Below are 22,052 nucleotides of genomic sequence, written 5' to 3'. Positions count from 1 at the left end.
TTGATATTTACGGCTTAGTTGTATTTTATAATTATTGATGTGTTTTTTTTTGCTGTATGTAAATTCCATATTGACGTGTAAAAGTGCCCTTGTGGCCTATTTGCTGAATAAATGTTGATATTTGATATGCGACGAATGCGTTCCGGCCGGATAACGAATATTTGGCGGCCTATTCGGTAAACCATGTGTGGTATTAGTATTAGTAGCGAAAAACGCCATTGGCGAAAATACGTGCTAAAGATTTTGAGGCAGTTTTTGATCACACTTGCGAAGAAAAAACTAAATTTTAAGCTTTTGGTTAAGGGTGGTATTCCACCTGTTTAAATTTTTTGTCCAATGTGTGTTTTGTGCCACATTTTGCTCGAGAGAGAAAGTGAGACGCCATGACGAATATATTGGACAGATGGAATACAACCCTAAGGAATGTGTTATGTTTTTGTGTTTGCGATTTCAATGTTCGATATGACAGGCCTACCGGCACATGTTCCCTAGGCCTCGGCTGTGTACTATAGGCCTCGGTGGGCCTCGAATGTGTTACCTGTCGGACACGTGGTCGACGACGGCCTTGCGCAGCTGCCGGCGTAGGTCGCGGGTCTTGCGGCACATGTTCTCTAGGCCTCGGGTGTGTACTATAGGCCTCGGTGGGCCTCAAATGTGTTACCTGTCTGACACGTGGTCGACGACTGCCTTGTGCAGCTGCCGGCGTAGGTCGCGCGTCTTGCGGCACATGTTCCCTAGGCCTCGGGTGTGTACTATAGGCCTCGGTGGGCCTCGAATGTGTTACCTGTCGGACACGTGGTCGACGACGGCCTTGCGCAGCTGCCGGCGTAGGTCGCGGGTCTTGCGGCACATGTTCTCTAGGCCTCGGGTGTGTACTATAGGCCTCGGTGGGCCTCGAATGTGTTACCTGTCGGACACGTGGTCGACGACGGCCTTGCGCAGCTGCCAGTGTAGGTCGCGGGTCTTGCGGCACATGTTCTCTAGGCCTCGGGTGTGTACTATAGGCCTCGGTGGGCCTCGAATGTGTTACCTGTCGGACACGTGGTCGACGACGGCCTTGCGCAGCTGCCGGCGTAGGTCGCGGGTCTTGCGGCACATGTTCTCTAGGCCTCGGGTGTGTACTATAGGCCTCGGTGGGCCTCGAATGTGTTACCTGTCGGACACGTGGTCGACGACGGCCTTGCGCAGCTGCCGGCGTAGGTCGCGGGTCTTGCGGCACATGTTCTCTAGGCCTCGGCTGTGTACTATAGGCCTCGGTGGGCCTCGAATGTGTTATCTGTCGGACACGTGATCGACGACGGCCTTGCGCAGCTGCCGGCGTAGGTCGCGGGTCTTGCGGCACATGTTCTCTAGGCCTCGGGTGTGTACTATAGGCCTCGGTGGGCCTCGAATGTGTTACCTGTCGGACACGTGGTCGACGACGGCCTTGCGCAGCTGCCGGCGTAGATCACGTGTCGTGCGGCACATGTTCTCTAAGCCTCGGTTGTGTACTATAGGCCTCTGTGGGCCTCGAATGTGTTACCTGTCGGACACGTGGTCGACGACGGCCTTGCGCAGCTGCCGGCGTAGGTCGCGGGTCTTGCGGCACATGTTCTCTAGGCCTCGGGTGTGTACTATAGGCCTCGGTGGGCCTCGAATGTGTTACCTGTCGGACACGTGGTCGACGACGGCCTTGCGCAGCTGCCGGCGTAGGTCGCGGGTCTTGCGGCACATGTTCTCTAGGCCTCGGCTGTGTACTATAGGCCTCGGTGGGCCTCGAATGTGTTATCTGTCGGACACGTGATCGACGACGGCCTTGCGCAGCTGCCGGCGTAGGTCGCGGGTCTTGCGGCACATGTTCTCTAGGCCTCGGGTGTGTACTATAGGCCTCGGTGGGCCTCGAATGTGTTACCTGTCGGTCACGTGGTCGACGACGGCCTTGCGCAGCTGCCAGTGTAGGTCGCGGGTCTTGCGGCACATGTTCTCTAGGCCTCGGGTGTGTACTATAGGCCTCGGTGGGCCTCGAATGTGTTACCTGTCGGACACGTGGTCGACGACGACCTTGCGCAGCTGCCGGCGTAGATCACGTGTCTTGCGGCACATGTTCTCTAAGCCTCGGTTGTGTACTATAGGCCTCGGTGGGCCTCGAATGTGTTACCTGTCGGACACGTGGTCGACGACGGCCTTGCGCAGCTGCCGGCGTAGGTCGCTGGTCTTGCGGCACATGTTCTCTAGGCCTCGGGTGTGTACTATAGGCCTCGGTGGGCCTCGAATGTGTTACCTGTCGGACACGTGGTCGACGACGGCCTTGCGCAGCTGCCGGCGTAGGTCGCGGGTCTTGCGGCACATGTTCTCGATGGCGCGCTCGAGGCCTGAGGACTGCTCTGGCTTTCCGGCCTGTACACAAAAAAAGACAATCGTAAATAAAATAGTAAAACGTTTGAAAACCTATATGAAACGACTACAGAAAAAACTTTTTGTAAAAAATTTACCCTATATCACCCGTGTCGTGAGGTTATGTACAGGTTGCACGAATGGAAAGAATGAGTGAATGAAAATATCTGTGTATATTGACCAATAAAATGGTGGCTAAATATCAAAAATGTAATACTCTTACTACGAAATTCACGACGACGCTTGGTTTAAGACACTCGCAAGTAAGCGAGCCAAGCGTCATCACCCGACACCTGTTCGCCACGGGCACATTAAGGATGACTCTCGTTAGACCGGGCCGTGTCCGGGCCGGAGCTTCCGGACGTTTTCTATGGAAACCATCACGTGATCACCTATCATCTGTCATAGAAAAGTAAGCGCCGGAAGCTCCGGCCCGGACACGGCCCGGTTTGACGTGAGTCATCCTTTACATCTGCCAGGCCTGTGGTCGTGTTTGCCGCTCCCGTATTGGCTTACATAGCCACGAAAAACGTTATCGCCCTACCTGACACTGCTTCAATAGTCTGTAATAGACTTTAAGGCCAATGATGATGATGAACTACGAAATAACTCGCGTTTTGGTAAGAAGACTGATGTATGGTGTTACCACTCTTTCTTTAATTATATTTCTCTATAACTAGAACACTGATAACGGTTTTTTTTTACATAATATATAATATGAATATACATACGTTGGTCATGTACTCGTGCAGCAGGTCCTGCAGCGCCTGTCGCACCGCGTTGCACTCCGCCACTATGCGCTCGCGGCGCTCGTCCCTGCAACAAACATTACATTTAAATTTAGTCATAAACAAGAGTAATACGGCAATTAGCCATTTTCAATGTTTAACGGTAGCACTCTGGTTTACTGTAACATAAACGCATATTGCTTGTGTCAGCGCAACCTAACATGTATACATATATAAGCAGGCATTTAGAGAATATAAGTTCTTACACAATCAAACATAAGGTGTTTCTGTAGCCGCCGTGCAGGTCGGGAGCTCGACGACTCAAATAAAAAGCTTCAATTCTTAGTGAACTGATATAATTCTCCAAAGATACTGGCAGAGACAAGGGAAAAGCATAGACGGTTCTCTCCTTGTCTTGCAAAATTAACTCGTGAAAATCTCGACAGGGGGCGTTACGAGCCTCGTTCGAAACAATAAACGGTTGAAATCGATGAATTATCGTACTTTACTGTATAAAAAAATCATTTTCATTTATTTTTTGCATTATTATGTAAAATTATCGTCACTCCATACACGAGATAACAAATTCACATTCGATCATTTTAAACATTCGCAACTAAATGAAATTATACGAAGTCATAGTATTTCGTACGTAAAGGAGCATGGTGTTGACAGTCAGTTCCAACAGATGGCGCAAAAATAAAAATTGTTTTCTGTGTAGATGTTTTGTCTATGCTATGACAAAAGGTGTCATTAATGACATTGATTGATGTCAGTAGTGTCAGCTCAGCGTGTTTTTTAGTTTCGTCATAATATTGCATGTAATATTGTGTAATTTGTTTCCATTGCCTGTATCTGTATTGATGGTGACGGAGCCTGCCGTGGGAACCCCTGCTTAGTGTTACAATGCAACTTTCAAAGTTTCAAGATCAACTCTTGAGCGCTGCAACGGACTGCTGAAAGACAGATCCCGCTGCTTGAGAAAAGAAAGGGGACTTCAATACAGTCCAGAAAAGGCCAACAAAATTATAAATGCCTGCGTTTTGCTGTACAACTGTGTATCAAAAACAATATGGGAAGAAGAAAATATACCTGTAAACCTGGAATGGAATTGTGTCCTCCACCCAACCAACCAAGAGGAATTCTTAACCAAGACCTTTTGCGTGGTCAGGCATTGCAAAATTTTATGATCAATAATTGTTTTTGAATAAAAAAGCCCAATCTCTTGTCATACGTTTTTATTGAAAACCTATAAGATGCATAAAGCCTGTAACATGAATCAGCAATTTTTCTTAGTAGTAGTTTCGTAGCCTTAGCATTAGTGCACCGCGACTATACCTATCAAGCTAGGGATTATTTATTCTGTGACTCGGGATGAAGACTAAACTTCCCTTTCTAATTAACAGATAGGCCTTTCCCTATCTTGGTGGGGCACTACAGCATCTGTAATTAAAAATATTTTTTATGTCATAAATTTCATTCTTGATAGAAGCTTTTATTGACTGTACTATTCAACAGACAGATCATGCAGACATAGGAATCCGTGGGGCAAATTTTCTTGACAGGTAAGGACTTCCTATATTGATAAACTCAATTATCGATTATCATTACTTATATATACTAGTGAGTAGTGATCGTCCCCAACATTGTGTGTGTTTTTTGTAACTATTGTTTTGAAGACAAGTATAAAATTCACACAGCATATTTTAAATAATCACTAGGTTATATAAAGGTAGGCCGTAATACCTATTGCACTATAAAATACAAAGCTGGTCAAGCAGATCTTGTCAGTAGAAAAAGGCGGCAAATTTGAAAAATGTAGGTGCGAAGGGATATTGTCCCATAGAAAAATTTAATTTCGCGCCTTTTTTTACTGACAAAATTTGCTTGACCAGCTATAGTTAATATTATCTCAACCTCATAAAAAGAAGAAACAAATTGAGTTATTATTATGCTATTATTATGCTTAAATTATGTTATTATGCTTTATTAAAATTTTATTTTAAAATAGGTTTACATGTATGGTAATTATTAAAAGTTCTGCATTGAATTGTTATAAAATGTTATGATAAAAATCATATTTTTACAAGAAAACGTTTGAGTGATCACTAGTATGTAGAACGAGCATCGATAATTGAGTTTATCAATATAGGAATTCCTATACTGATAAACTCAATTATCAATGCTTGTTCTATATACTAGTGGTCACTCTAAGGTTTTCTTGTAAAAAAAAGTCCCTACCTGTCAAGAAAATTTGCCCCACGGATTTCTATATCTGCAGATCAGCTACACGGTACCATAATATTACATTGTAATCCAATTTACATATGTGTGCAAATAATCAGCTTCATCGGAAACCTGGAAGTGGTACAAATTTAAAAAACTTAATATATAAATATCTTCCATGTTTTACATTATTAACTAGCCGCATAGAACTCATTTTTTTCGCTATCTGGACACGTAGCACTCTAGTGTAGTTAATATGGAAGATATTTCTATTAGTTGAAATTACCCCACAGTCGAAATTGGCCCCCTACACCTTACAAGATTTGACACATAAAAGTTGTACAAAATGACTTTTCCTTTGTATCTGACAAAATATAGTTACATTTAAACATTGTAAGTTAAATCAAATACATAATTATTATAGGACATTATTTGACAATTTAAGTTTCACCACAGATCACAGTAACCTCAATAAGGCTTTTGTTGTGGGCTGGGCACTTATACAATGATATATATATACTTACATAATATTTTAATATTTATAAATAGGTACTCAAATACATAAAAACGGAACAAATATCCATGCTCATCACATCACAACCCATGACCATCGACTTCATAGGCAGGGTCACTGCCCACTAGGCCAGACAGATGGGTCATCAAACACAACACAGCCTGTAACAAGAGTTATTTTGTAGCCTTTAATAATTATGTAAACACTATTGTGTTATTATTTACTATTAGTTTCCTTTCTCCGCGCTTTCCAGGATCTCAGTCTTGGCCCCTGGCGGCCCTGGCATTAAATTCAGTATTTCGCTAGGTAATTTTCTCCCACTCCTTTTGGGCATGTCGGCCAGACGCTTTTTTTTAAATTGGCGGATGTAAGTATATGAGATTTAGGTATATTTTCAATGTTTCATTTTCTTCTTTCTTACAATTATTGTGCTTAATAAGTAAAGCAGGCATTCTGGAAGCACAAAGCACAACATTTACAGATTTTAAAACAAAGTTACTGTATGGTATCTTTGATGTCTTGATTGACCATAGATTCTTGAAACTGAACACTGAGGGAAATAACGTTTCTAATTTCTATTTCTACAACGTTTTTACACTAAGTCAGGCACATAAGATGATGTATGATACACTGAAAATGCACTTATTTGAAATTATTATTATGTAGTTTTATTACAATTTTCAACGATGTTTTACCTTAAATTTATTTTATAAGCACTTTTTTAATAGGTAAGCGGGATTTGCCGATTTTCTGCGTACAACGAAACGCTCTGTAGTCAATCGCTAGCGGTCGAATGGAGACTTTTCAAAATAAGTATTATGGATCATCAATCAAATTTTAGTAGGATTAGCAGAAAAAGCGCCATCAGTGTCATAACCTCGTAAGTCCTGTGTTTTTTTCAACAGCAGTAGTCATATCTGCCGGCTGTACTATATCAAGTACAAACCAAGAATAGAGCTTCAGACCGAGACAAAACGATGTCGGTTTTAGAGATTAAATTTTTTGAAGTGAGGTCTTGTTGTCTGTATTTTTTACGGTATGTTTATTATTTATAGCACCTCTTTTAAAAGGAAATCATTGAAAATATTTTGTACTTGTGTGAGTACATTCGGTTTTTACACAGTATAATAAAAACAGTTTTAAAAAGTTAAAGGTATTATTTAGTATCAAAAGTAAAACAATTTTATTATTTAAACATCACTTAAGTAAAAAAAAAACTATTACAACATAACAAGTCTTCTTATTATAACAATAATTATTTTAACACTGTCTCGAAGACACTATTTTCATACCATTCTCCATCTCCGGAGGTTGGGTTTGGGTGTTCAAAACCTGAACTAGATCTCTCAGACCTACCCTTTTACCCACTTTGCCTACGTCGCGCCCTCGTACTTGTACTTCTACCACGGCCACACCCACCTCTTTGGCCACAAGCACTTTGAGATCGACGACTAGACTAGACACGTACTGCAATTTCTATTTCTCCATCTTCAGATTCCGAAAACGAAGAAGAGTGGCTATTTGATTCTTAGTCGGGTTCAGGTATAAAACATCTTCATCATCCGAGTCCTTGGAAGTCAGAGTTATTGAGAAGTTGTGATATTTGAATGCTATAATAAAAAAAAAACACTTGTAATATAGACCGAACGTATTACCATAAGTACAAATTATAAACAGTTTTAATATAACAAACGCCTAACGTACCACGTCAAGTACAAATTAATTTGACCGGTCACGAGCCTCCTTAAATATACAGTTTTCATTAAAATATTGTTTATTTCACAAAATTCATAATTTAATTACAGCAATTCATATATAAGCCAAAAGAATAAACAAATGATTACTTGAATTTTAACAGATTAACTTACCTCGTGCTGGCCGGCGATCCGACCGCGTTGCCATTTTGCAAAAAGTGACACTGACAGTTGATCTTACCTGTCAAACATGGCGGAATCGACCATAGTATATAGAATGAGAATGATCGTGTCAGTGTTACCGTTGTAAAAAAACTACCCGGTAAATGGGGAATGAATAATTTGTACTTGGGTAAGTACATTAGGCAGTTACGCCATCTATGTAGTTAAAATGTCAGGTCTGAACTGCTATCTTTAATTTGTACTTGTACAAGTACGCGGGGACTTACGAGGATAAGTCTCACTTTTCCTTTCTACCTGCTTCAAAATAGTTCTAATAGCCAGCTTAGACTCTCGCGCGAGCAACGAGACGAGCCGCGAGCCCACCGTCGAGCTAATATAATTTAAACACTAACGGCACGGCATAAGGTTTATAACCGAATGACAAGTCGAACGCGTGTGTCGAGGCGAGCCACGAGACGCGCCGCGAGCCTAATAGCCGATTTAAACTCTCGTACGCGGATTAGACTCTCGCGTGAGCCACGAGACGCGAGCCCACCGCTTACACTCTCGTCTCGTGGCTCGTGCGAGAGTTTAAACCGGCTAAATGATGTTGATGATGGCGACACCGTTGCCCGCAGTGGTGGGATGGGAGTTGTATACATCAGTGCGGATACCACACATATGCGGATTCGGCGAATATTCGTTATGGCATCTCTTAAATTTTCCCGATAGCGAAAGATAATATATGTAAACACGAATATTCGGCTAATCCCTATATGTGTGGCCGCACCCTAAGGACGCTTCCCTATAGAAATATTTTTAAAATAAAACGCAATATTTTTATTAATTGTTTTATTCGGAATCACTTAATGATGGCGACACCGTTGCCCGCAGGGAGTTGTATCAATGTAATGCCTCTTTCTTAAGCTTTTTCGTCAACTACAAAGTTTTCATATTTATGCTTAACTATTCACACTTTTTCATTTGTTGCCGCTTAATCTCCTTAGGCCCAAAAGCTATATTTTCCGATTGCAGCCATTGCTGGATCACATCCTTTTTCGTTTTTAATATTGGTGCCTTCTCAAGTTTCCGTGAATGGTATGGCGCGTTATCCATTACAATCACTTGCCAGAAAGATCAGCTCGCTCTCCTCAGCTAGTTGATGATCCTACAAAAGTACACAAACATGTTAGTGCAAGCTGACTAATACATGCTATTGTTATATATGCTATTATATTGATAGTACAATTTTCGCAGATCACACTCAGGTTATCTTACCAGCCTCCTAGCCTAGCCAGTAGCTCAGAAGTGACTTTGCCTATGACGCAGGAGGTCCAGGGTTCGAGTCCGGATGTGGCCATTTGTATGTGTGTTTATCACATACATAATTATGTATATTTATTCCAGATTCATGGATGTTTCCTATGTATTTAAGTAGGTATTTATCTAAGTATATCTATCTGTTATCAATATCATTGTGTAGTACCCTCAAGAAAAGCCTTATTGAGCTTACAGTATCACTAGGTTTGATTTGTGTAAGACTTATTTATTTATTTTATTTATAAATACAATATGTAGGTGTATATTGCAGCTGACAATTATTACATACCAGTATGTCCTAATATTATAAGGTGTTTGTAGTTGTAGTCCTTTGGCAGGTGGGATTTTGAGGTTGGTTTGTTGAAAGCCCTTGCCATAGACAATTAATTATCTTTGCCTTTGTCAACGAGCTCTGAGCATGTCAAAGGTCTAGCCAATGAGCCCTTGCAATTGGTACTCTTGATGGTGGTATGTTGCCATACTTTATCCTTAGTGTGCCCTGAAATGCAAACAATTAATAGCAATAAGTATTATAATTACAATTTACAAACAAAACAAATTTAATTTTAACGACCGGTCTGGCTTAGTGGGTAGTGACCCTGCCTGTGAAGCCGATGGTCTTGGTTTCGAATCCCAGTAAGGGTATTTATTTGTGTGATGAGCACAGATATTTGATCCTGAGTCATGGGTGTTTTCTATGTATATAAGTATGTATATCGTCGCCTAGCACCCATAGTACAAGCTTTGCTTAGTTTGGGGCTAGGTTGATCTGTGTAATATGTCCCCTAATATTTATTTATTTATTTTATTTAAACTAGGACCCGCCCCGGCTTCACACGGGTTACACAAAACCTTGCCTAAATCTTCCTCAAGAACCACTCTATTGATAGGTGAAAACTGCATGAAAGCAGTTATGTAGTTTTTGAGTTTATCACTAACATACATACAATACATACTAGGAGGGGTACTTTATTTTATAAGGTGTAGTGATGGTTATTGAATTTTAACCATACCATTTAGCTTCCTCAAAAATATAAGGTTAATGTGGCTAATTCCGACATAAGGACTATTCCGTTCACTAGCGTTTTTCTCAAACAACGAACAAAATTGATAATTGACAAAGCAGCAATTGCTTTTAGTTTCAGCAATCAAAAGCATATGGTTTTTTTTCCTACGATTGAAAATCAAAGAAATATATGCTTGTGGACGGAATAGACCCCATGACGGAATTTGCCACATTGACCTTAGCTTTTTAGTTTACAACAAAAAATAATCTTATTCACAATTTAAATGTGAATTTCTTTATTGCATCTTTAATTTGAATGATTACAGAAGAGCAAGAAAATTAAAAACAGTAAAACAATTTAATTACCTTCATTAACCCAAGTCTCATCCATGTAGTAAATCCGTTTCCCTGCCTTTTGCTCTTTATGTATTTGGAGACAGTTAATACTTTTTGGTTTCTTTTAGAATAGGTACTTGAACCCTAGTTCTTTATAAATAAAATAAAAAGTGTTTCTTGATAAATCTGGTAGTGTGTCATCATTGTGTACAGCATCACTTGCATCACAAGCATGTTTACAATAAATTTGCTGCACGCTGCACTATTCTTAGAATACCAACGTCAACTTGTATCTATGTCACCGTGGAGATCGAACACGACCGTGGGTTTTGTATTCTTTGCATATTCTTTGAGAACACTGTACACTATAGAAATTTATCTCTTAACCACCATTCTTCTACGTAGGTAGGTATTTAAATACGTTCACAAGCACTCTCAATTGATGTTAGGTATCCTGTCTTAGTTCGCTTTTTCTTCGGAAAGGGAATGGAAGCAAAGAACTAGGCCGGCTAGGCTCGGGATCACCCATGTCTTCGTAAAACCAAAACACACAACTCCGTGGAACAACACCTAGATGGAAGGCTCGAAAACTCTACAAAATATATTATCGCACCAATCGCACGCGCATCAGATCAGACAATTCAGATGACGACAAGGCCTTGTCTCTGACAAGGCAAAGCAATGGCAAATGTCTAGGGGCGTCCAGACGGTATGATCAAATCGACCGATTTGGTCAGGAAAAAAATGGCTCATCTAGCGTATTTTATACTAGCGTCGAAAATTGGAATTCTTGCGTCCGCATCTCCATTTGATCGTTCAAAATCTTAAAATCGATTCAAGATTTCTCCTTGATCAGACAATTTAATCAGACATGGCAAAAATTGTCCCGTCTGAATTGGCCTTAAAATCTCTGCTAGATGGATAATTTTTAGTGACAATTTACTGTCAAAAAATAAAATTTCCTTTAATATGATAAAAATATTTTTGTACTCGTAAATGTGTATGTAAAATATATTAAAATGAATCTGATTTACATATTATTAGAACGGAACGGACTGCAGTAGTGAGCTTATAGCTGGTCAACCAAATCTTGTCAGTAAAAAAAGGCGCGAAATTCAAATTTTCTATGGGACGATATCCCTTCGCGCCTACATTTTTCAAATTTGCCGCCTTTTTCTACTGACAAGATTGCTTGACCAAATATATTTAATACCTAACAAAGTTTAATTTCGACCTAAAGCCCCCTCCAGACTATGTGCGTGAATCGCGGTGCGAAGCCGCAAACGCGAGTGTGGAGTCGATTTCGCTGCCTGCAAAAATCAACTCCACACTCGCGTTCGCGGTTTCGCGCACGAGTGTGGAGGGGGCTTACCGCGAAAGCCGAACTTCGCAAATTGCGGACACACGGAATTTTCCGTACGGAATGACATGTGCAAGCGAGGCAGCGCTATGCATTTGTAGTTCGTCCCGTTCCCACCTGTCATTCCGTATGGAAACCGAATGAAAATCCCGTACGTCTGCGGCCAGGGTTACTAAGGTTTAATTAGAGTGACAGAGAAAGATGTCCGCAATTTGCGACGTTCGGTGTTCGCGGTAGGCTCTCAGAGGAGCTACCACGAAAACCGAAATTCGCAAATTGCGGGTATCTTTCTCTTTTACTCCAATGAAGGCGTAATTAGAGAGACAGAGACAAATGCCCGCAATTTGCGAACTTCGATTTTCGCGGTTATAGCCCAGATAGGCAGATATCTTAGAATGTACGAGTGGATGGTGACCACTATAGTATTAATGGCATTGAAGATATTGAAGAGATGGCATTGGTCTTGAAGATATGATATGCCAAGTTATAGTTGGTCAAACCAAATTGTCAGTAAATAAGAACAAAAAAAAAACTATACTCAACCTTTTCTGTTGGGTGCTAGTACTAGTGCAAGACAAAGATAGTATGATTTCTGTCCATGTTTGAAATGAGACAGTCCTTTGACAAAATATAGGTACATTGTTACAACACAACTTAATAGAGAAAAAACATTGCGTTTAAATAAAAAGAGACGCAATGGTAGTGTTTTTGTCTATGGATGAGCTCGACACACACGCACACACACACACAAATGTATCCTTACAGGTTACGCCTACATGTATAGTTTGACTCCGAAATTCATCGACTTGGCAATAGATGACACTAAAAATGTCCTGCTCAGTAACGCCATCTAGTATATTAGTCAGGAACGAAAGGTACCGGCGACGATATTAGTTTTTAAGCGAGTTCAAAACCTGACTATGAAGAGAACACTCTGTATCTACTTAATTCTCTTTGATACTGGTTACAAGGGTTCTTGCCAAAACGGTTAAATGTAGAAGTGGTGTGGTTGTTGTATGAAGGCTGATGAGAGAGTGATTTGCATAATTTCAATAGTACAAAAGGTGGTTTAAATTTAGGTGCCTCTAATTGGCCGCGATACAAAGTATGTGGAGCGCTCCTATTGGTGCTTAAGAAAAAGCTTCCGAATACTAGCCGAGCCCGACGGCCGCGTTTAGCTACTGCATTAGGAATGTATTAAGAGTTTATACAAATAAAAGGTTGCTTTCGCAACAGTTTCAATACCTACTCTTCGTGCCTGCTGGTTCTGTATAAAACAATAGTCATTCGACGAAGCCGGCTAGACAGGGCAAGCGTGCGGGATGCGAGGTGGGGAGGGGGGGGGGGGGCACCCGAGCTGCATGCATCGCCATTGTTAGTAGCTCGGTACTACTTAGAGCCGCTCCTCCAGCGAGGGCCTGGTCCTCAGCTCGGAGTAGGCGCGGGGCTCCATGGCATGTCTGTCTGTCTGTGTGTACCTGGTGCAGGAGCTGTCCGCCATGAGGGCCGCTCCGGAGATGATGGACTCGAGCCGCTCCTCGAGCGAGGGCCTGGTCCTCAGCTCGGAGTAGGCGAGGGGCTCCATGGCATGTCTGTCTGTCTGTGTGTACCTGGTGCAGGAGCTGTCCGCCATGAGGGCCGCTCCGGAGATGATGGACTCGAGCCGCTCCTCGAGCGAGGGCCTGGTCCTCAGCTCGGAGTAGGCGAGGGGCTCCATGGCATGTCTGTCTGTCTGTGTGTACCTGGTGCAGGAGCTGTCCGCCATGAGGGCCGCTCCGGAGATGATGGACTCGAGCCGCTCCTCGAGCGAGGGCCTGGTCCTCAGCTCGGAGTAGGCGAGGGGCTCCATGGCATGTCTGTCTGTCTGTGTGTACCTGGTGCAGGAGCTGTCCGCCATGAGGGCCGCTCCGGAGATGATGGACTCGAGCCGCTCCTCGAGCGAGGGCCTGGTCCTCAGCTCGGAGTAGGCGAGGGGCTCCATGGCATGTCTGTCTGTCTGTGTGTACCTGGTGCAGGAGCTGTCCGCCATGAGGGCCGCTCCGGAGATGATGGACTCGAGCCGCTCCTCGAGCGAGGGCCTGGTCCTCAGCTCGGAGTAGGCGAGGGGCTCCATGGCATGTCTGTCTGTCTGTGTGTACCTGGTGCAGGAGCTGTCCGCCATGAGGGCCGCTCCGGAGATGATGGACTCGAGCCGCTCCTCGAGCGAGGGCCTGGTCCTCAGCTCGGAGTAGGCGAGGGGCTCCATGGCATGTCTGTCTGTCTGTGTGTACCTGGTGCAGGAGCTGTCCGCCATGAGGGCCGCTCCGGAGATGATGGACTCGAGCCGCTCCTCGAGCGAGGGCCTGGTCCTCAGCTCGGAGTAGGCGAGGGGCTCCATGGCATGTCTGTCTGTCTGTGTGTACCTGGTGCAGGAGCTGTCCGCCATGAGGGCCGCTCCGGAGATGATGGACTCGAGCCGCTCTTCGAGCGAGGGCCTGGTCCTCAGCTCGGAGTAGGCGAGGGGCTCCATGGCATGTCTGTCTGTCTGTGTGTACCTGGTGCAGGAGCTGTCCGCCATGAGGGCCGCTCCGGAGATGATGGACTCGAGCCGCTCCTCGAGCGAGGGCCTGGTCCTCAGCTCGGAGTAGGCGAGGGGCTCCATGGCATGTCTGTCTGTCTGTGTGTACCTGGTGCAGGAGCTGTCCGCCATGAGGGCCGCTCCGGAGATGATGGACTCGAGCCGCTCCTCGAGCGAGGGCCTGGTCCTCAGCTCGGAGTAGGCGAGGGGCTCCATGGCATGTCTGTCTGTCTGTGTGTACCTGGTGCAGGAGCTGTCCGCCATGAGGGCCGCTCCGGAGATGATGGACTCGAGCCGCTCCTCGAGCGAGGGCCTGGTCCTCAGCTCGGAGTAGGCGAGGGGCTCCATGGCATGTCTGTCTGTCTGTGTGTACCTGGTGCAGGAGCTGTCCGCCATGAGGGCCGCTCCGGAGATGATGGACTCGAGCCGCTCCTCGAGCGAGGGCCTGGTCCTCAGCTCGGAGTAGGCGAGGGGCTCCATAGCATGTCTGTCTGTCTGTGTGTACCTGGTGCAGGAGCTGTCCGCCATGAGGGCCGCTCCGGAGATGATGGACTCGAGCCGCTCCTCGAGCGAGGGCCTGGTCCTCAGCTCGGAGTAGGCGAGGGGCTCCATGGCATGTCTGTCTGTCTGTGTGTACCTGGTGCAGGAGCTGTCCGCCATGAGGGCCGCTCCGGAGATGATGGACTCGAGCCGCTCCTCGAGCGAGGGCCTGGTCCTCAGCTCGGAGTAGGCGAGGGGCTCCATGACCATGCGCTCGTCGAAGTCGTCCAGGGCTTGGGCGAGCTCGCCGGGGCCTTCCACTGGTGGGCGGGCGTTGCCTGGAAATAGTTATTTGTTTTACAAGGTCGTTTAACCTCTTGTGCTAATATTGATACCCAGGAAAAGATTCCAAAGTTGAACTTGGGCGACAAACGGCAGAGTAAATAACACGTAATATAGTCGCGGTTGACCTTGGCTTGAGTTACATTGTTCTAGTTACTAGTCTTGTGTTGACTAGACGGCATATTTTACTCGTCGCACTCAAGTTTGCCTCACTGTACTATGATGCGCCATACAACACAGCGGCAAACTTGTTTTAAACTGAACTGTACTCGGCTTCTGCACTAGACAGAGCAACATTTGACTAGTAGCATTCAAGTTTGCCTCACTCTTCTATGAGGCGGCATGTAACACAGCGGCAAACTTAATTACCTCCAGCTGGTGTGGTGTTGGGTAGGGCTCGGCCTTGGGCCACGCAGGCTATGGTGTCGACAGCGGAGCACACGGCGCGCAGCACGTAGTCGCGGTTGGCCTTGGCGGCCGCCAGTTCGGGGTGGCGGACGTACACCTGTCAAGGAATATGTCATTTCAGTATATTATTAAGTTTACCTAATGTTTTATTGACATAAATAAAAAAAATGGGGATGATATACGACGCTATTCAGAACAGGAAAATATCTAGACAGACGTTTGAAATAGTTTGAATTATAAACTTGAGGTAAACATTTTTTTATAAGCATACTGACCAGTATCGCGCTCTATGTAATGCGGGGCAAAACTTACTCGTAGCACTTAAGTTTATCTATATCTGGCAATTTTTAACCGACAGCGACATATTCTGCTTCTGAACTAGACAGTGCAACTTTGACCTGTGGCACTCAAGTTTGCCCCAGTTTTCTATATATCTCCATACAACGCAGCGGCCAAATTGTCTCACACTTACCTTGGAAGCCGTCAGCAGCATGGTGGAGTGCTTCTTCAGCACAGCTCGGGCCGCAGCCAGCTCGTCCTTCATGCGCGGCTCCTTGAGCTCGTGCTGGCGACATACTCTGCTTCTCAACTAGACAGTGCAACTTTGACTTGTGGCACTCAAGTTTGCCCCAGTTTTCTATGTATCTCCATACAACGCAGCGGCCAACTTGTTTCAAACAGCGACATACTCTGCTTCTCAACTAGACAGTGCAACTTTGACTTGTGGCACTAAAGTTTGCCCCAGTTTTCTATGTATCTCCATACAACGCAGCGGCCAACTTGTTTCACACTGACCTTGGAAGCCGTCAGCAGCATGGTGGAGTGCTTCTTCAGCACAGCTCGGGCCGCAGCCAGCTCGTCCTTCATGCGCGGCTCCTTGAGCTCGTGCTGGCGACATACTCTGCTTCTCAACTAGACAGTGCGCCTTTGACTTGTGGCACTCAAGTTTGCCCCAGTTTTCTATGTATCTCCATACAATGCAGCGGCCAACTTGTTTCACACTGACCTTGGAAGCCGTCAGCAGCATGGTGGAGTGCTTCTTCAGCACAGCGCGTGCCGCAGCCAGCTCGTCCTTCATGCGCGGCTCCTTGAGCTCGTGCTGGCGGCGCGCGGCGGCCGCGGCGAGCTCGGCGGCGGAGCGCCCCAGCTGCCGCGAGCACTCCACCAGCTCGGACTGCGAGGAGGCCGACTTCAGCTTGTCCAGGTCGGTTTCCACCTGTGGGCGAAGAAACAGTGGTTGTTTACGATACACGTGCGGACAGTAGGAAATTCGCAACGAGTGGCGATAAATTTAAAAAAACCGGCCTAAATTGTTTTTACTACCAACATTAATTTTTTTTTATTTAATTTATTTAAAACCAACAAAGGATCAATTTCGTTAGTGATACATTTTAATCTTACATCTAATGTTAGTAGGTACACACACACTTATTAACTAACTAACTACATATTAAGTCCGACTCACGCTTGATTGCACATTTCTAATAGGTTTTCCTGTCATCTATAGGTAAAAAGAACTATTTTGTGTATATTTTAACAACATTTTAGACCCAGTAGTTTCGAAGATAAAGGGGGGAAAATGGTCGGACAGACAGACAGACGCACGAGGTAATATAAGGGTTCCATTTTTTCCTTTTGCGGTACGGAACCCTAAAAACGACCGAAGGGAGGGGAGAATGCGGCGTTAGGGTCGGCAACGCCCATGTAACACCTCTCGAGTTGCAGGCGTCCATAGACTACGGAGACTGCTTACCATCCATACCGTATGCTTGCTTGCCACAAACATAGTATAAAAAAAACTACGGGTTGCACTCCGGGAGTGCCGACAGAAGTGAAAACTCAATGACTAGTCCAAAATGTCTGCAGCACTATGTGTAATTGACCCATCCTCCTTTCTATTGAAAAACTTTAGTTCCGAAGTTGCTGGTCAAAGAGCTTGTTTAAAATTCGAAATTCAAATTTGTAGCGTTAATTGTTTAAAATTCGAATAGAAATTGTAAAGTTACCTTGCAGACCTCGCATCTAAATATATTTTGGTCATGATATTTTGAGTTTTATTCACCAGAGTTCCGTTTTATTAGCGATTTCATCAAGATGTAGCTTTATTGAATTATATTTGAGCGATATAAAGTTAGAATGTAACTGTGAGATCCTCGTATTTTAGCCCGTACAAGAAGAACCTTTTTCATGTAATGTCATTGAGTTTTTCTTTATTGATTTAAATGCCATCTAAATGAGTGGCCATCTAAATCTTACGGTCACGTGATCGCCTTACGCTGGTCTCGAGTTTATCATTTTTTCCCCACCTCAAAAAGTGCCCAGCGCCGCTAAAGAAGTTTTCACTTCAAAAAGTGTCACTCACGGCTCGGTGGCGGGACAGCAGCTGATGGACATCCACACAGTCAGCCAGAATCAGGAGACGGGTCACAGCTGACAACAAGTTGCGGGCCGCTCGGACCATGGATGAGCGGACCGCTGAAGCGCAGGGCTCCTCGGAAAACTCGCGCGCCGCGAGACTCATGGCCGCACCTGGGAATAAATTAAGCTTAATACAATTACATTGACGGCTGGGTCATACAAGAATAAGAGCCCGTACCATGAGTCACTGACAGTGTCAAAACTGACATATACGCTATCGAGAACGTAATTTACTTTCTATACATCTCGTTCGCATATATGCGAGTACGAGCGAGATGTATAGAAAGCAAATTACGTTCTCAATGGCGTTTATGTCAGTGCCAAACTGATGGTAGCCGTATAGGGCTTATTTAGACGGAGCGCGAATTCGTATGCGATTTTAGTTACATTGCGGACCATTGAGGTTACAAGGTTTAATTCATTTCTATTATACAATGTATTGTACTTATTACTTTATGGTGAATAAATGAAAATAAAAAATAAAATAAAAAAAACAACAATTCAGCCGACCGATCAAATAACGAGTTCTCGCACCGTCTAAATGTGAGCCCTTAAGGTCAAAATTTGCTGATGATATTTGAACCTGTAGTGAAGTAATAGTACATTATGATACAAGTGCGAAAAATAGGAAATTCGCAACGAGTGGCTATCAATTAACTACCGAAGGGAGTGTTTTAAGTCGATACGAGTTGCGAATTATCTATTCGCACATGTATCGCAAATACAACGTTTTACAGTACATATGGCTCTTTAAATTTTCGACATAGTCACGTAATAATCGCACGTTATAGTGCGGTATAGTAGCACCATATGTACTGTAAATGGAGTTTTTTTTGCTATAGATAATAGAGATAGAAAAGAATACTCTTTATTGACACTTCAGTGAAATATACAGCTTAAATGGTCTGCCCCCGCTCTATGAAGATCTCGGTGGCTCCAAGGTAGCCACTAGAGCTTGGACTGGCTGAAGTAATGGTTACAAGGGGACTTACCAGCCTTCCTGACTTCTTCCACGGCCGCCAGCATCTCCCTGGTGATCTCAGGGTTCTCATAGGCGATGGTCTGGCCCCTCTCTATGAAGATCTCGGTGGCGCGCTCCACGGTGGCGACTAGAGCGCTCGCACGCTTGGACTTGCCCGCTGAAATAATAGTTAAGGGCGTTCAAATATTACGTAAGGCAATTTTCCGAAGATGCAGTGTAGAATCTTCATTCAAAAGTGTGCGGGACCTCTGTGCTAATCATAGAGTAATACAAGTAAAGAAAGAGTGATAACTCCATACATCAGTTTTAGTACGATTTAAGAGTGGAAGCAAAGTACAGTTTACTAATTCGAATATTGAGAGATATTAAAATGCAAAAGAACATTTTGCAAAGTCAGAAAATATGGAATAAATGTTGATATGTATTATATCACATCACATCACAAAATAGTCCTTTACCTATAGATGACAGGAAAACCTATTAGAAATGTGCAGTCAAACGTGAGTCGGACTTAATCTAACCCTTGGAACGCAAGTCCGACTCGCACTTGGCCAGTTTTTTTGGTCTTATAGCAGCAACAGAAATACATCATCTGTGAAAATTTCAACTGTCTAGCTATCATGGTTCATGAGATACAGCCTGTTGACAGACAGGGAGGAGTCTTAGTGATAGGGTCCCGTTTTTACCCTGGGAGCCCTAAAAAAGAAAAAATAATTGATCATCAATCATCATCGGTTTGGAATCTCTCCGAGTATACTCACGTCTCTTCTTCTTGGCCTGCTTGTCCTTGCTGTTCACGAGCGTGGTGACCTGGAGCACGAGGGGCTCCAGGGTCCGCTCCACTGACGTGGTCCGGATCTCCAGGTTCTTGGGGTCCCATTTGAGGGTTATGCCCCCGGTGGGCAGGGTTCCATAGGTGTCCGTCATGGTGCTGCGGAATAGGGGGTATTACTGCAATGTTCTGCCGCCAGAGGCAGCACTAGCACCCATCGTAAACCACTAACTAAAGCCTGACCAGGAATATATGATCACGCGCCATGTTGCGGAATTTCACTGGAACTATTTTTTTCATAATATACTGAACTGTCACCCTATACATTAGAATAACTAGCGCCCTCTTGACAATGATCATATATTTCTGGTCAGGCTTTATTATTATTATTCTATAAGCAGGCAGGCAGTTGTGACAACTGATATTGCCTGTATCCAGTAATCATTGACAGTTGTCATTAACAAGTAGATGTATAGGTGTGCTTGTCTAGTTTATTTTTAAATTGGTTCACATTTTGTGCTGAAACCACATCTTCAGGTAGTTTGTTCCAAGCCCTCACTACTTGGTTGCTCAAAAAATGCTTATATGGGTTATTATGTGACTTATGCCTTTCTAACTTTAAGTGATGACCTCTCTCCTATTGTTGTTGAGCTTGAACATTTCATGAAAACTAACTATTACGGCTCAGCGCCCCAAAAAGGATCTTGGCCTCTGAGACGAGAGCACACCACTATTTCCGATCCTGCGTTTCCTGCCAATTATTGGCTTGAAGCTGACGCAGATCCACACTGAAGCGGAAGCGGTTCCACACTGTCTCCCCACAATCGTAAACCACAGAGTAACTTATACATACTGTGCCTTAAACTGTTTATTGACAAGTTTTACATTCATGAAAATTGTTGATTCCATTTTGATAAGAGTCCTTTTATAAATACTTTGATAAATACATATGTACAATGCATGCAACCTAGATAAATGTATTGACATTATGAATCTGTTAACTAGGTGCCTAATTAGTAATAAGTTCTTCATGAACAATATTAATAAAATGAACATGATATAAACATTCACTGCAAACCATATCTGTTATTCAAACATAGACAGAGAGAATCATACTATATTTGTCATACACTAGTACTAGCACCCAAAAGCAATGAATGAGTATAGTTTTCCTGGTTCTTACTGACTGACAAATTGGTTTGACCAACTATAGAAATGAATATTCAACTTGAAAACAACTACTAAACTGATGTACATAATATTAAGTATTGAATTGCTATAGCTGTAGGATTCAAATGTATAGATATACCTACATTGTAACTCATATTCAGTTATACAATAGTCAAGTTCTGTTTTTGTACGCTGATTGACACAATATAGTGAAACTGTACATATTAAGTTGACCACCACTGTAATTTTACCTTTACTTACAAATAAAACACTATTATACTTACTACTAGTACTAATAGTGTTTTGCAAGTGAGAGTTATCATTATCAGTTAGTGAATGTCTTATGAGTCATACAAACATAATCAACAGTTATAAGTTCCCTAAATACCACGATTTCTTTCTCCGATGGACGCAACTGATGACTTTTCTTAGGAAACAACCAAGTTTGCTATTAAAACGAGGTAATAGTTATACAAATAAACAAAGTACAATACAAACTACCAAATGTATTATACCACCAATGTTAATAAACAATGAATGCTTCGAAATGTTTTAAGAAAACTGGGCTTGTCATTTTAGTCGGTTGCATTATTGACAACATTCTCTTAGTATTTTTAGCTTAATATCACAGTTATTTCGCGGTATTTATGTGTATTATGATACTTTAGGATATAATAAGTAAGTACTCACTCAAATGATGATGAATAACACACAAAATCACACACAATTTAATTAAAAATTAAACGATTATCGGAAAGGCGTGTCAAAAAACAGTACGAAAGTGTTACTAGCGTGAAAAAATTAACGCTATATGTCAAATTGATTTAAGTATACCGCATGAAAAAATGTTTTCACTTTTAAAAAAGTAGGTTTACGAATAGGTAAAAAATGGAAAACGGAAATTAAAGCTGGTCAAGCAGATCTTGTCAGTAGAAAAAGGCGGCAAATTTGAAAAATGTAGGCGCGAAGGGATTTTGTCCCGTAGAAACTTTGAATTTCGCGCCTTTTTTTACTGACAAGATTTGCTAGTGTTACTGACCAGCCTATAAAGATTTTGTTGTTAAAAAAGCATTTTCTCGATCTTCGCATGAGCTTGGCTTGAGCAGTTTGAGTGCACTTCTAATAGTTTATACTTCGTTCCCACAGAGGGCGTTAAAGTGCGGAGAGAGTGAAATTTTTGCGATAATCCTAGAGTCCGCCTGCT

At 43.4% G+C, this 22,052-nt stretch overlaps 1 protein-coding gene across 1 annotated transcript in view; it reads right to left on the bottom strand.

Annotated features, from left to right (window-relative positions):
* The window catches only part of LOC134660291 (catenin alpha), a 120,467-nt gene extending 98,835 nt beyond the window's left edge, over positions 1–21,632 (bottom strand). Inside the window, exons 1-9 of the mRNA XM_063516043.1 lie at positions 21,539–21,632; positions 19,668–19,837; positions 18,917–19,063; positions 17,869–18,035; positions 16,513–16,722; positions 15,468–15,603; positions 14,914–15,094; positions 3,105–3,189; positions 2,261–2,376 (exon numbers count right to left, since the gene is read on the bottom strand). Coding sequence (XP_063372113.1) covers positions 2,261–2,376; positions 3,105–3,189; positions 14,914–15,094; positions 15,468–15,603; positions 16,513–16,722; positions 17,869–18,035; positions 18,917–19,063; positions 19,668–19,833 — 1,208 coding nt within the window. The 5' untranslated portion in view covers positions 19,834–19,837; positions 21,539–21,632. The remainder of the gene's footprint in view (positions 1–2,260; positions 2,377–3,104; positions 3,190–14,913; positions 15,095–15,467; positions 15,604–16,512; positions 16,723–17,868; positions 18,036–18,916; positions 19,064–19,667; positions 19,838–21,538) is intronic.
* Positions 21,633–22,052: the final 420 nt, after the last annotated feature.

The sequence above is a fragment of the Cydia amplana genome, chromosome 26 (assembly GCF_948474715.1).
Source record: "Cydia amplana chromosome 26, ilCydAmpl1.1, whole genome shotgun sequence".
Lineage (NCBI taxonomy): Eukaryota > Metazoa > Arthropoda > Insecta > Lepidoptera > Tortricidae > Cydia > Cydia amplana.
This window is presented reverse-complemented; position numbering and strand designations above follow the sequence as displayed.